Here is a 12,914-nt window from a genome sequence, read left to right as displayed (position 1 = left end):
TTCCGAGTGCACTCGAAGGCAGCGTTTTCGGCTCGTGTGAATGCAGCGTTAGATGACGTCATCAGCCTGAACCAGGAAGTGGAGAAAAATCGCAGCAGTGGGTTCGGGTCGAACGTCGACAACGATGACGCAAGAGTTCCGAGCGAAGGTGGACGGAGAGGCGACGTCTTGAGTGGCTGGTAAGTTTTTGGCGGAACGTGCCAAACGACACCCTTATCACGCTCGTTGACTGCTGAGTGAGCGCGGGGGGGGGGTGTTTATTTTTTTTAAACACGGAAGCTATCGGCCCGAATGCTTTTAATAGTCACCATTATGTGACTAGCAGAACTGGATTTGGGATTGGGCAAAAGCGTCTGGTTGGAGCACCGGCTGGCTTAATGACGCATTTTCACGTCTCCTTTGGCTCCACCGAATCTCATCGATGCTCGCCTTTCTTCCGGGTATCCAAAAGTGACTTGGGACTAGAAGTCAAATTTATCTTCAACACAAAGCTGGTCCGTCTGCGCTCTTGGAAAACTATCGAAAGGACATTTGCTTCTTCAAAGGCAGTAATAAGATGATTTTAGACGATGTAGAATGAATAAATTGCCTCGGTTTCGATCAATTTGATCCCATGAGCTCATCGTTGCCCCTCCAATCTATAGTGTGCTGTCAATGTTGGCCCCAAGCCGAGCCATTAAGCAACAAAAAAGTCCATTCGTGGGACACCCGCTCACCGATCACATTCAAGGCCATCTGCATTTTCACCGCGTCCACTTTTCAATGAATGCAGATCGTGAACTCGAGCAAACGAACACGCCCACTTTTTGATGAACCCGCACATACGCACGGCATCCATCGTGACACGCGAGCACCTCTTTTCACCTCATTTGTAAAAGAGAAAGAAATGCAACGCAAATTCACGGTGAGGCCGTGGTTTTGAATCGTGTCCGTTGGCTTTTCCGTTGAACCCTCGCTTCTCAAACACAAAGGGGCACTAAAACGTACTTGGCTGGCCTATTACCACCATCGTAAATGACATTAAAATACAGCACCGTCGTAGGTCTGAGTGTTCCTCTGCAGCAAGGCGGTTTAATTCCAAAGACGCGTCTTCAACAAAGTCCTTGCGCGCTCGCACGTGCCGCGTTACTGTTGTTCCGCTCCGTTCCGTGGCTGTGATAGTCCCCGTTGTGCGTTCACAAGCAGGTTAATCATAAAGGTTCTCGTGATGTGCAAGTAGCGCAAAGTCTGCTCCCACTCTCCCCTCGCACCTTTGGACCGGGCCGCGATCCTTTAAGTGTAGTTAAAGTTCAACGGCGTCGCACTCGCACGAGAGCCCCGTGCACGCCGAGCGTGCCGAGCGACGGGCCGCTCGGAGGAGACGGACAGGTAAGCCCCTTTGTCCCGCCGCAGAGACGCCCTTCGCCGCGGCGTTTGCCCGGGGGCGCCCCGTCCCCCAAACCGCTGTTGTTTTTGGCAGCCATTCGAGATTTCGTCTTAGTCTTCGTCTTATGTTTATTAGTTTTAGTCACATTTTTGTCATTCCTATTCGTGATAGTTTCAGTCTACGAAAACTCAAAAAGCTTTTACTCCAGTCTCAGTCGACCGATACCGAAAAAGGTTTTCGTCTGGTTTGAGTTCGGACGGACATCAAAGGTTTCCTTCCAGCCCGTAACAAAGACTTTCTGATCCGCGAAGCGCGATAAAGCGGTCACGGCGGAATCGGTGTTCACGACTCCAAAATAAGTCGAGAAGCAAAACATTGGCAACTCGTTGCGGCGAAAACAATGCCAAAATAAAGGCGGCAAAACTGAACTGCATACATACACTGTGTGTATATATGCTGTATATATTGAACAGGGAGGGAGTTGCGTCTCCTGATCGCCTGGTGGAACAAACTGTTCTTGAGCCTGATCTATGAAATAACTGAAATGAACCTCCAAATCCCATGTACGGTATGTATGATATTACTTGACGAGACAAAAATGGAAAGAAGGAAAGCGAGAGCGACAATGTGTCATCACGAACCGAGGTTAAGGCGGCGTTTGGTTTTGGCTCGTCAAAGGTGGAATGCGTCAGGTCAAGGTTGACCTTGTACTTCTCGATGAGCTTGTCTTGAATGCCGAGCTTAGCGTCACGTTGAAACTCCAGGGTGGGATTTTGATTGCAAGTATGAAATGAAAGAGTCCGGTGTGGGAGTCGATACTGAATTAGCTACGGAAGAAACGAAGAGCAATTCAACTGGGCTCTTATCTATGGGCAAGCTTGGATCAGATGAAGACCAGATGACCCTTGTGCTCGTTTGTGCCGTCGGCCACTTCAAAGTCGCTTTACCTTGTTTTTGTCTGTCGATCGTAAAAAATGACAAATCCGAGGCGTCCTCCCCGAAATAATTAGCATTGTCCGTATTCAAAAAAAATGAACCCCCCCCCCCCTCAAATTTGACTCATTGCGAATGACTCTTGCAACATTAGCCAGAGAAATGAACGGCTTTGATGTTGATCCAATGCACCCGAAGTCTACGCGCTCGTGGGCCCACGAACCGCGCAGGCTAACCTCGGCCCCTCCCCCATCCATACGCCAAGACGTGAAATTGTCCATCGTGTCTCACTTCGCGTGTTTCCTTGGCACCGATGACTACTTTCCCATCAGCCGGCGCTTTGGAATCGGCAGCGTCTTTAGGTGTGGGGAGGGGGGGGGGGGGGGTGCGACCTCGATGGCAAAGGGCAACTGCGGAGGGGTCGAGCGTACGGCCGACTCTCACTCGGCCGCGTTTTCTTCAGGCGAGTCCCGGCCCGGGTCCCCTATGACCTCACCGGCGGCCTACGCTCGACCGGAGCACGATGAGCCCATGAACGGTCTGCGCATCTCTGTCGGGGGTCTCCCCCTGCTGGCGACGGCGGCCAAGGTCGCGGGCCCTCGCTTCCGCCTCAAGTGGCGGCCCATCGCGGCGGCGGCCGTTTCGCTGGCCGCGCTGCTGCTGCTCTTCACGCGTTGGAGCGCCGGGCCGCACCCCCGCGCCGACGCCTCCGAGAGCCGGAGGCCGGCCGCCGCCGGCTACAACCGCACCTACCCGCTCAGCCCGCCCCGGCGCACGGCGCGGGGCACGCGCTACCGCATCGCCGTGGTCGCCGACCTGGACGCCGACCCTCGGATGGAGAAGACGCTGACGTGGTTCAGCTACATGCGGCGCGGCTACCTGCTGGTGCCGCGGAGCGGCGACGGGTTGTCGGTGGAGTGGGACGCCGAGAGGACGGTGTTGCGGAGCCACCTGGCCGAGAAGGGGCGAGGCATGGAGCTGTCGGAGCTGGTGGCCTTCAACGGCAAGTTGTACGGCGTCGACGACAGAACGGGCGTCGTCTACCATCTGGACGGCGGCGAGGCGGTGCCCTGGGTCATCCTAGCGGATGGCGACGGCCGCGTGGCCAAAGGTGAGCTCTCTACGTGACCGTAGATTCCTTTGGCGCCTTTGAAACCGCGTGGCCGGCCGGTGGTTTTCTTTCTTTCCCGCGCTTGCGCTTCTTCCGCAGCGTGACGTCCGTTCTCCCGGCAGGTTTCAAAGCCGAGTGGTTAGCGGTGAAGGACGAGCACCTGTACGTGGGCGGTCTGGGCAAGGAGTGGACCACCGCGTCGGGCGAATTTGTCAACGACAACCCGGAGTGGGTGAAGGTGGTGGGCTTCCGCGGGGATGTGGAGCACAGGAACTGGGTCCCGATGTACAAGTCGCTCAAGGCGGTGGCAGGAATCCAACCTCCAGGTCGGTGTTTGCAAAAGCACTCGCGTCCCCCGCTGAAGTCAAAGTGCCAAGAAATGCTTTGGTGCAAAAGGCAAGCGGCGACTCCGGCGCTTAAGTAAAAGAGAGGGGGCGGGGGGGGGGGCAAATGTGCTGAAGTAAAAATACATTTGTTCTCCGTTACATCCCCATTTTCATTATTTGGCAGAAAAAAAGCATCCCCCCCCCCTTTGGAACTGGCGGAGAAGGAAATGAATTGCGTTCGTTGAAAGATGCCATTCTGATTCTGACCTTGTTTTTTTTCTCATGCCCATCGTCACTTTTTCATCATCATCACAGTCATAATAATAATCATCGCCATTGGTGTGAATGACGAGGCTTTTAGAGGTCAGATTTGAAAACCAAAGTGAACATCTCTCAAAAACCTGACGTGCTTTAAAAATACGTTCAGGGACACGCAAAGGCATCTGCTCTTCAAATGTGCTGTTTTTCAAAATCATTTCCATGAGGAAAGTTGCTTTAGAAAAACAGGCGCTTCAAGAGCGCGCGTGCGGTTCGGGAACATTGTCGTCATAAGTCGAGGCGGCGCCGCGCTCCGCTCCCATTCATCTGCGGCTCTTGCCACATTGATGAACGATGCGGTCCCGCCCCGGGCGACGCATTCCTCCCCCGCAGGTTACCTCATTCACGAGTCGGCGGCCTGGAGCGCCGCGCTGCGGCGCTGGTTCTTCTTGCCGCGTCGCGCCAGCGCCGAGCGCTACGAGGAGCGCGCGGACGAGCGGCGGGGCACCAACCTGCTGCTGAGCTGCTCGCCGGACTTCACCGACGTCGCCGCGAGCCGGGTGGGCCCGCTCGACCTCGCCCGCGGCTTCTCTTCTTTCAAGTTCGTGCCCGACACGGACGACCGGGTCGTCCTGGCGCTCAAGTCCGAAGAGGACGCGGGGAAGATCGCTTCGTACATCCTGGCGTTTACGCTGGACGGACGCGTTCTCCTACCGGAGACCAAAATCGCTGACGATGTTAAATACGAAGGCTTGGAATTCATCTGAAACTGTGACTGAATGTGATCATTTCGAGATGTGACGCCGTGACTGTATAAAGTCCCACCATTCGAAACGAAAGTGGCGTGGCTCATGTGCCAAAACATCGTGACGAGCAGTGGCGTTCCGTCAGGGCCGGCGAGGCCCTCTCTGCTGGCCTAAATCTTAGTCGAGTGGCTTTCAATGTTATTTAAAATAACATTGAAATCTGTTTACTGAGAATTGCATCCTGACTCGTTCAATAAAGATTCTTTAAAAAAAAAAAAATCAAGATTGGATTAGGGCCCGCTCGAGCTATCGCTGCATTTTAACCCAAAATGGCCGAAGGAGAAGACGTCGATCTGCTTGCGGGACTACTTTCCACACAATTTGCGAGACGGGCCTTCCACGAAAAGCTGCATATTGTGCGAAGAGGTCGCCCAACTGCCGCGCTAGCTTGCCTGTCCCAGCAAGGAAAAGGGTTTGTCCGTCATTTTCAGACGAGCAATTATGAACGCTACCCGTGGCTCACGGCCTCTGAGAAACGCTGCAATTGGTACTGCTGGGAATGCCGATTGCTTGCAACTGACCGATTTGATGTTTGGAGCCGCAGTGCATTTAACAATTGAAGTTGTTTGACCAAGGCGACAAGGAAACATCAGAGCACGGCTGGCCACTCACAAGCTACGGTGCGTTTAAAAACGTTTGAGGACACTCTCGTAGATCTGCAGCTCATAGAACAGGCACTGCATTGGTGAGTAAATGAATTTTATTTTACATTTCTTCTTGTCATTTTATAACGTTAGTGTTAAATTAATGGGAACGAAATAAAATGACAGATACAAAAATGTATCAAATAAATATTTGCAATTTCTAATGGCGCATTGTAGTCACCGTGCACGAAAGTTAGTTCAACCTCAGCTGCTCAACATTTTCAGTTATTTGCTGTTGGTGTCTTATAAACTGCGACATTGTGCAATTTATTGGACAGACTTGTTTAAGATCACACAGCGTAATTTGGGTGGGGTGGGGGGGACACCCTGAACCGGTTGCCAGCCAATTGCAGGGCACACAGAAACGAACAACCATTCGCGCACACACTCACACCGAGGGACAATTTGGAGTGTTCAATCGGCCTGCCGTGCATGTTTTTGGAATGTTGGAGGAAACCGGAGGACCCGGAGAAAACCCACGCAAGCTCGGGGAGAACATGCAAACTCCACACAGGAAGGCCGGAGCTGGAATTGAACCCGGTACCTCTGCACTGTGAGGTCAACATGCTAACCACTCGACTACCGGGCTGCTCCGGTGCTTGTTTCTCTTCAATGAAATCAATCTTAGCTAATTATGAAAAGAGAAAAAAAAAGACTGAATAAATAATGTATCCAAAACAAATAAGAAAATAATTGTCACAAGACATGCATTTAAACACGATTCTTAGTGCCGCAAAGCATGGTGCGAGCTATTCCTAAAAAAAAAAAAAAAAAACCCAAAAATCCCAGCCACAATCTCGAAGGCATGAAAGTGTCTCCCTCGGGTGGACACGCCGCGCCATCGCACCCCTCCAATCCGACCTTCCAGTACACTCACGGTACCACTTTTAAACACATTTATGAAAGCTAACTGAAATCAATCTGAGCTGATGATGAAAAGAGAGAAAAGACGACTGAATAAATGATGTATCCAAAACAAATAAGAAAATAAGTGTCACAAAACATGCATTTAAACGCGATCCTTAGTGCCGCAAAGCATGGTGGGAAATATTCAGCAAAAAAAATAAATAAATAAACCCACAATCTCGAAGGCATGAAAGTGTCTCTCTCCGGTGGACACGCCGCGCCATCGCAGCCATTCAATCTGAATTTCCAGTTCAATCACGGTACCACATTAAAATCCAAATTTATGAAAGCAAACTGAAATCAATCTGAGCTGATGATGAAAAGAGAGAAAAAACGACGGAATAAATGATGTACCCAAAACAAATAAGAAAATAAGTGTCACAAAACATGCATTTAAACGTGATTTTTAGTGCCACAAAGCATGGTAGGAGCTATTCCTAAAAAAAAAAAAATTGTGCTAAAATCCTTTTCTTGCAGCCAAGAGAATGGAGAGGCGCGGCGAGCTGTTTTTGCAGAAGTTTGGAAGGACAGCACACAGCCGGTATGATTTGCCTTGATTAGCCAGCTGCGGGGAAGGGAATCAAGTTGATTGACTCCAGTCGGACTTAAGTGGACAACTTTGGGAGCATTTTAAATTTGTTACCGCAGCTCCTGGAACCAAAGTGCTGTGGCTAATCTGCGAAAACATTGTGACTCGATTGGACAGGATTTGCTTGGTTTTTATTATTATTTTTTTTAATACGGATTGATTTGGGTCATGCTCATTCCTTGAATCTTAAGACTTCTTTATGACCAGCAAATAGGTGACCTTTATGACATGTTTTCTTTCAAGTTGGAGTGACTCAAATTGGGGTTGCTCTCTTAGGCGCTTTCGTGTCACTATTACTGTGTTTGATTCCGACACTTGAGGAGTGAAAATGTTTTCGCGTGGAAACTTGCTCACGCTGTGGATTTCGCTGCATTTCGGCGTCTCGAGCAGCTTTCAACTTTGAGCTCTTTGGTAAGTTGAACCAAACAAACACAAACACCATCAATGCTAGTGTGTTGCAGCTGAAACTTGATAGTGGGTGAATTGATCCAAAAATAGTGATTACAATGAAGGCATTGCCGATGATCAATATAAGAAGGGACGTTAATAAAATTAACTGGACTCGAATTGAACAAAATACAGCTCAGCTTGAATTTATGATTAACACGTCAGCGTTGACTGCGAAAGGGATGCTTGTATTATACATTCGCGAGTTAAAAAACTTTTGAAAGCAAACTGAAATCAATCTGAGCTGATGATGAAAAGAGAGAAAAAACGACTGAATAAATGATGTATCCAAAACAAATAAGAAAATAATTGTCACAAAACATGCATTTAAACACAATTTTTAGTTTTAATACGGATTGATTTGGGTCATGCTCATTCCTTGAATCTTAAGACTTCTTTATGACCAGCAAATAGGTGACCTTTATGACATGTTTTCTTTCAAGTTGGAGTGACTCAAATTGGGGTTGCTCTCTTGGGCGCTTTGGTGTCACTACAGTAATCTGTGTTTGATTTCGACACTTGAGGAGTGAAAATGCTGGCGCGCGGAAACTTGCTCACACTGTGGATTTCGCTGCATTTCAGCGTCTCGAGCAGCTTTCAACTTTAAGCTCTTTGGTAAGTTGAACCAAAACAACACAAACACCATCAATGCTTGTGTGTTGCAGCTGAAACTTGATAGTGGGTGAATTGATCCAAAAATAGTGATTACAATGAAGGCATTGCCGATGATCAATATAAGAAGGGACGTGAATAAAATTAATTGGACTAGAATTGAACAAAATACAGCTCAGCTTGAATTGATGATAAACACGTCAGCGTTGACTGCGAAAGGGATGCTTGTATTATACATTCGCGAGTTAAAAAACTTTTGAAAGCAAACTGAAATCAATCTGAGCTGATGATGAAAAGAGAGAAAAAACGACTGAATAAATGATGCATCCAAAACAAATAAGAAAATAATTGTCACAAAACATGCATTTAAACACAATTTTTAGTGCCACAAAGCATGGTGGGAGCTATTAACTAAAAAAAACAAAAAAAAACAAATCTATTTTAGCCGATTATGAAAAGGAAAAATGGACGGACTAAATAATGTATCCAAAACAAATAAGAAAATAATTGTCACAAAGAAAATAGTTGTCACAAAACGCATTTAAACGCGATTCTTAGTGCCGCAAAGCATTGTGGGACCATTTACGTAAAATAAATGGCCCTCTAATCCGACTGTCCAGTAAACTCAAGGTGCTACTTTTAAACACATTTATGAAGCAAACTGAAATCAATCTGAGCTGATGATGAAAAGAGAGAAAAAACGACTGAATAAATGATGTATCCAAAACAAATAAGAAAATAAGTGTCACAAAACATGCATTTAAACACGATTTTTAGTGCCACAAAGCATGGTGGGAGCTATTACTAAAAGAAAAACCCAACTGAAATCTATTTTAGCTGATTATGAAAAGGAAAAATGGACTGAATAAATAATGTATCCAAAACAAATAAGAAAATAGTTGTCACAAAACGCATTTAAACGTGATTCTTAGTGCCGCAAAGCATTGTGGGAGCATTTATGTAAAATATATAGCCCTCCAATCTGAATTTCCAGTACAATCACGGTACCACTTTTAAACATTTATGAAAGCAAACTGAAATCAATCTGAGCTGATTGATGACAAGAGAGAAAAAAAGACTGAATAAATGATGTATCTGTAACCCAGCCTTGATAAGACTGTTATTTTATTGTTAGTTCTGGAGGGTGATATTTGTTTGTGATACTGCTGTTTCCGAGGGACAATGAACGCACCGCAGCGCTCGGAGCGAGGACCCGTTAGCGAGAGAGAGAGAACATTCTTGCACTTTTCCCAGGCGGGTCGAAACGAAAGAACGATAAATGAAAACTAGTCCTTGAACCTCTACCTGTACAAGATAGTAAAGTTAAATCCTGTGGCAATCTTTCTTTTTTTTTCTTCTCAAGGCAAGAGAAGGGTTTAGAAGAGAGAACGTTCCTGGTGAGTGTTTTTTGTTGAATATGTCCGATTAGCATTTCTAGCATTCGATTTGTAACATAAAAAAACAGTCAGGAATGAAGTTGGTGAAAATGGAGATTGTTGTTCTGTTGATATAAGATATAACTGTGCCGTTATAAAAGAAAGAAAAATGGATAAACCATTGTACCGACACGTGCGCTCCATAGCAAGTGTATTAGCATCGAGCTAAGCTAACGTGCTCACGGCGAATAGCGCTGTGGCCTTCGTTCGAGCCAATTTTAGAAAATCGTTATTTTCCCTAGCCGATTATTGCCACGTTTAGTGAATGCCTTGCGCACTTTGTGCAGGCTGTTTTTTTTGGGACTCATAGACCATCAGAAGATTGGACTACGTAGTCTGGAGATTGGATGCCACGTGGGACGTTGGTGAAGGACATCTTGGACTTCAAAGCCACCTGTCCGCTGGAGGGTGGTAGGACAGTTGAAAGGATTTCCCTCTTTTTTTGTTGAATCTGAGATCTGTCGTTTTTTTTATGGGTCAGATCTGATACCAAAAAAACAATTGATAAGAACTGATAACAATTTAACTTACTGTATGTTTTTTTTCCTTGTTCATCTTTATGCATTCTGGTTCAGTTTCCCATCTACTCCTATTGTAAATATTCACTCAATATATTTTTTTTATAAAAACCTCAGTCAGTGTGTCTTCTTCCTGTTGGAGGTTTCCCCTTGACTCTAACTAGAGTCTGCTGTTGCCAATCTCGCTGTGACCTTAAGTAGTGCACCCTAACTCAAATAGATTTGATAGATTGACACACTTTCCCTTGACTGACAACTTAATAGAAGGGTGCCACTAGTAGCTGCACCTAGGGTGGCTACACAATTTGGCGAGCTAGCCAGGAGATTGGCATAGCAGCTTAGTTACCTCCAACGCAATCCCTAAGACACAGGTGACAGGTTAGTCTATTTGATTTTCTTTGCAAAGAAAAAAAAATGGATCTTTGTGAACGATTTGGAATTGATGGTCAGAAAACCTTGTTTGTTACAGGGGTTGAACAAATTTGCACCGATGATAACATTTCTGATGTGTTTGTGATAAATGGCAAAATAGCTCGGGTCATTCGAGTTCCTGATGAGTTACATCAGCCTAAAGGCAGAACTCTTGTTGTCTATGAATCAGAACAGGCTATTCTGAAAATTGATCCATTGACTTTAGGGGGACTTGTAAGCCCTGTCGATCCAAGTTCAGTTTGGACTTCTAAAACTGTTGGAGACATCACTCAAGGCGAGATGGGCAAAGAAGTGGCCCGTCGATACCTTAGGGAACTTGAGTCTATGGGGAGTAGTGGGAAGGTTGGCTTCCTTAGCTTTCTTCAAAGTGAATCACAGACAGACCCCACACCAAAGATTGCAACACAATCGAATGACGACCAGAATGTTGACACTGCCACTCACTATTCCGATCGAAGTGAACCAATGGAACCCAGTAGCGCTTTTAGCCCTAGGAATGTCCGCATAGATGAGAGCCTTTACAACCCTCCTCATGTTCAGAAGGTAGTAGTTGAGCACATTGTACGTAGTGAGCCAACTCACACATCACACACGAGAATACGCACTTTCTCAGGTCGAAGTCCTAGGCCCAACGGTGAAGTGGATTATGAGACATGGCGCAGCCAAGTCGATCTCTTACTCAGTGACTCTTCTTTGACTGATGCACACAAGGTGAGGAGGATTCTTGAGAGCTTGCTCAGCCCTGCTTCTGAAATTGTAAAGCCCCTTGGTGTCACTGCGTCACCAAACACTTATGTCGATCAGCTTGAATCTGCTTTCGGTGTTGTCGAGGATGGAGAAGAACTCTTCACTTCCTTTCTTTGCTCGAACCAAAACAGCGGAGAAAAATCCTCTGCTTTCTTGAGCCGCCTCCACAGTCTTCTCACCAGAGTAATTTTTAGAGGGGGAGCAGCTGCTACGAATGCAGATGGGCTGCTCCTTAAACAATTTATTCGGGGTTGCTGGGACCAGAGTTTGATAATAGGTCTCCAACTTGAAGGGAAAAAGGGTTCTCCTCCCTCATTCCCTGACCTCCTCATGTTGAGGACAGAAGAAGACCGACGGTCAGCCAAGTTTGATCGTATGAAGAAACATTTGGGTACAACAAAGGCTGCTGCACATGCCCACTCTGCATTTGGCATTCCAGTCTTTGACCAAGTACCGCTTGTAGGCCCCACTTCATCAGATAACGAAACTGTGAAACTTGATTTGAAAATCAATGAACTCATGAGACAAGTCGAAAAGTTGAGCAAAAAAGAGAGAGACACCACCCTACTGACAAACACCGCTGTATCCCCACAACCCATTGAGCCAGCTCCTGCGGTGGGACGTCCAGGAGTTGAAACCCTTGATTCTCTGAGTCCCAAATCCCGGGGCATTGAATGCCAAACCCAACCTGTTGACATTTTTAACCCTCAATTGATATTACCCCAAGGTCTTATAGGCCCACGCTGTGCAGCCTCTGTACTTGTTGAAGGTACGCCAAAATGTCCCATACTTGGGCTACATTCAAACGAACATTTCGTTTCCACAGCACATAGCGGGAAAAGAGCAGCAATTGGTCGTACTCGCACTTGTGGTTCCTGAATGCCACTTCAACAGTAGAATCCCACTACTGATTGGGACAAACGTGCTTTTGCGACTCCATGAGCAATTAGTGGAGCAAAATGGGCCCAAGTTTATTCAGATCTTACCTTCTAAACAGTTTGCAATGATCCTCCAACATGTTGCCCAGGCACAGAGAAGTGATACTCATTCCTACCCTGTCATGCTGCATAGTAAGAAGCCAATCACAGTCCTTGCAAACCAAAAATTGTGCCTTATGGGGATTGTGAGATTAGGACGGAAGAACCAGAACACAAGATTTGTGCTTGAACAGCATGACCAGTACAGATTACCAGGAGGACTGCTAATCGAATCGACTTTAGTGGACATCCCCTTTAGGGCCAGTACCAAAGTACCGGTCATAGTGCATAATGTGAGCGAACATAGTGTGACATTGCGGCCAACTAGTGTCGTGGCTCAAGCTTGTGCAGCCCAGCTGGTTTCCCCTTTAGAATCTGTGCAAGCTCAGTTTTCCCCAAGTCAACCGGAACAGGAAACCAATAGACCCCCATGCAGTCTTGATGAGTCTCCCATCCCATGTGAATGGAAAGAGCGCATCCAGAAAAAGCTACAATCTATTTCTGAAGTTTTTGCCCTTGATGAAATGTCGTATGGCCACACCACTGCTGTAAAACATCAGATCCGGTTACATGATGAGACACCTTTCAAAGAAAGACCAAGACCTATCCACCCAAGTGACGGAGAAGCAGTGAAGCAGCATCTCAGACAGTTACTCGATGCTGGAATAATTCGTGAGTCTCAAAGCCCTTTCGCTTCACCCATTGTCTTAGTTAAGAAAAAGAATGGCTCAATTCGCCTATGCATAGACTATCGCAAGCTAAATATGAGGACCATTAGAGATGCATACGCCCTACCGAATATTGAA

At 46.8% G+C, this 12,914-nt stretch overlaps 1 protein-coding gene across 2 annotated transcripts; it reads left to right on the top strand.

The window, feature by feature from the left end:
- Window positions 1-15: 15 nt before the first annotated feature.
- Window positions 16-4,833, top strand: cant1a (calcium activated nucleotidase 1a). 2 transcript variants are annotated; one of them, XM_086132848.1, is made up of 4 exons: window positions 16-179; window positions 2,763-3,410; window positions 3,533-3,736; window positions 4,388-4,833. In XM_086132848.1, the coding sequence occupies exons 2-4, from the start codon at window positions 2,786-2,788 to the stop codon at window positions 4,759-4,761; spliced, it is 1,203 nt and encodes a 400-aa protein (XP_085988974.1). In that variant the 5' UTR covers window positions 16-179; window positions 2,763-2,785; the 3' UTR covers window positions 4,762-4,833. The 2 variants fall into 2 exon arrangements, with proteins under 2 accessions (XP_085988974.1, XP_085988975.1); XM_086132849.1 differs by lacking the exon at window positions 16-179 and adding an exon at window positions 268-1,368.
- The last annotated feature ends 8,081 nt before the right edge of the window (window positions 4,834-12,914 follow it).

This window comes from Hippocampus guttulatus, chromosome 16 (assembly GCF_054856545.1).
Source record: "Hippocampus guttulatus isolate MCC_2025c chromosome 16, RoL_Hgut_1.0, whole genome shotgun sequence".
In the NCBI taxonomy this organism is placed as follows: Eukaryota; Metazoa; Chordata; class Actinopteri; order Syngnathiformes; family Syngnathidae; genus Hippocampus; species Hippocampus guttulatus.
This window is presented reverse-complemented; position numbering and strand designations above follow the sequence as displayed.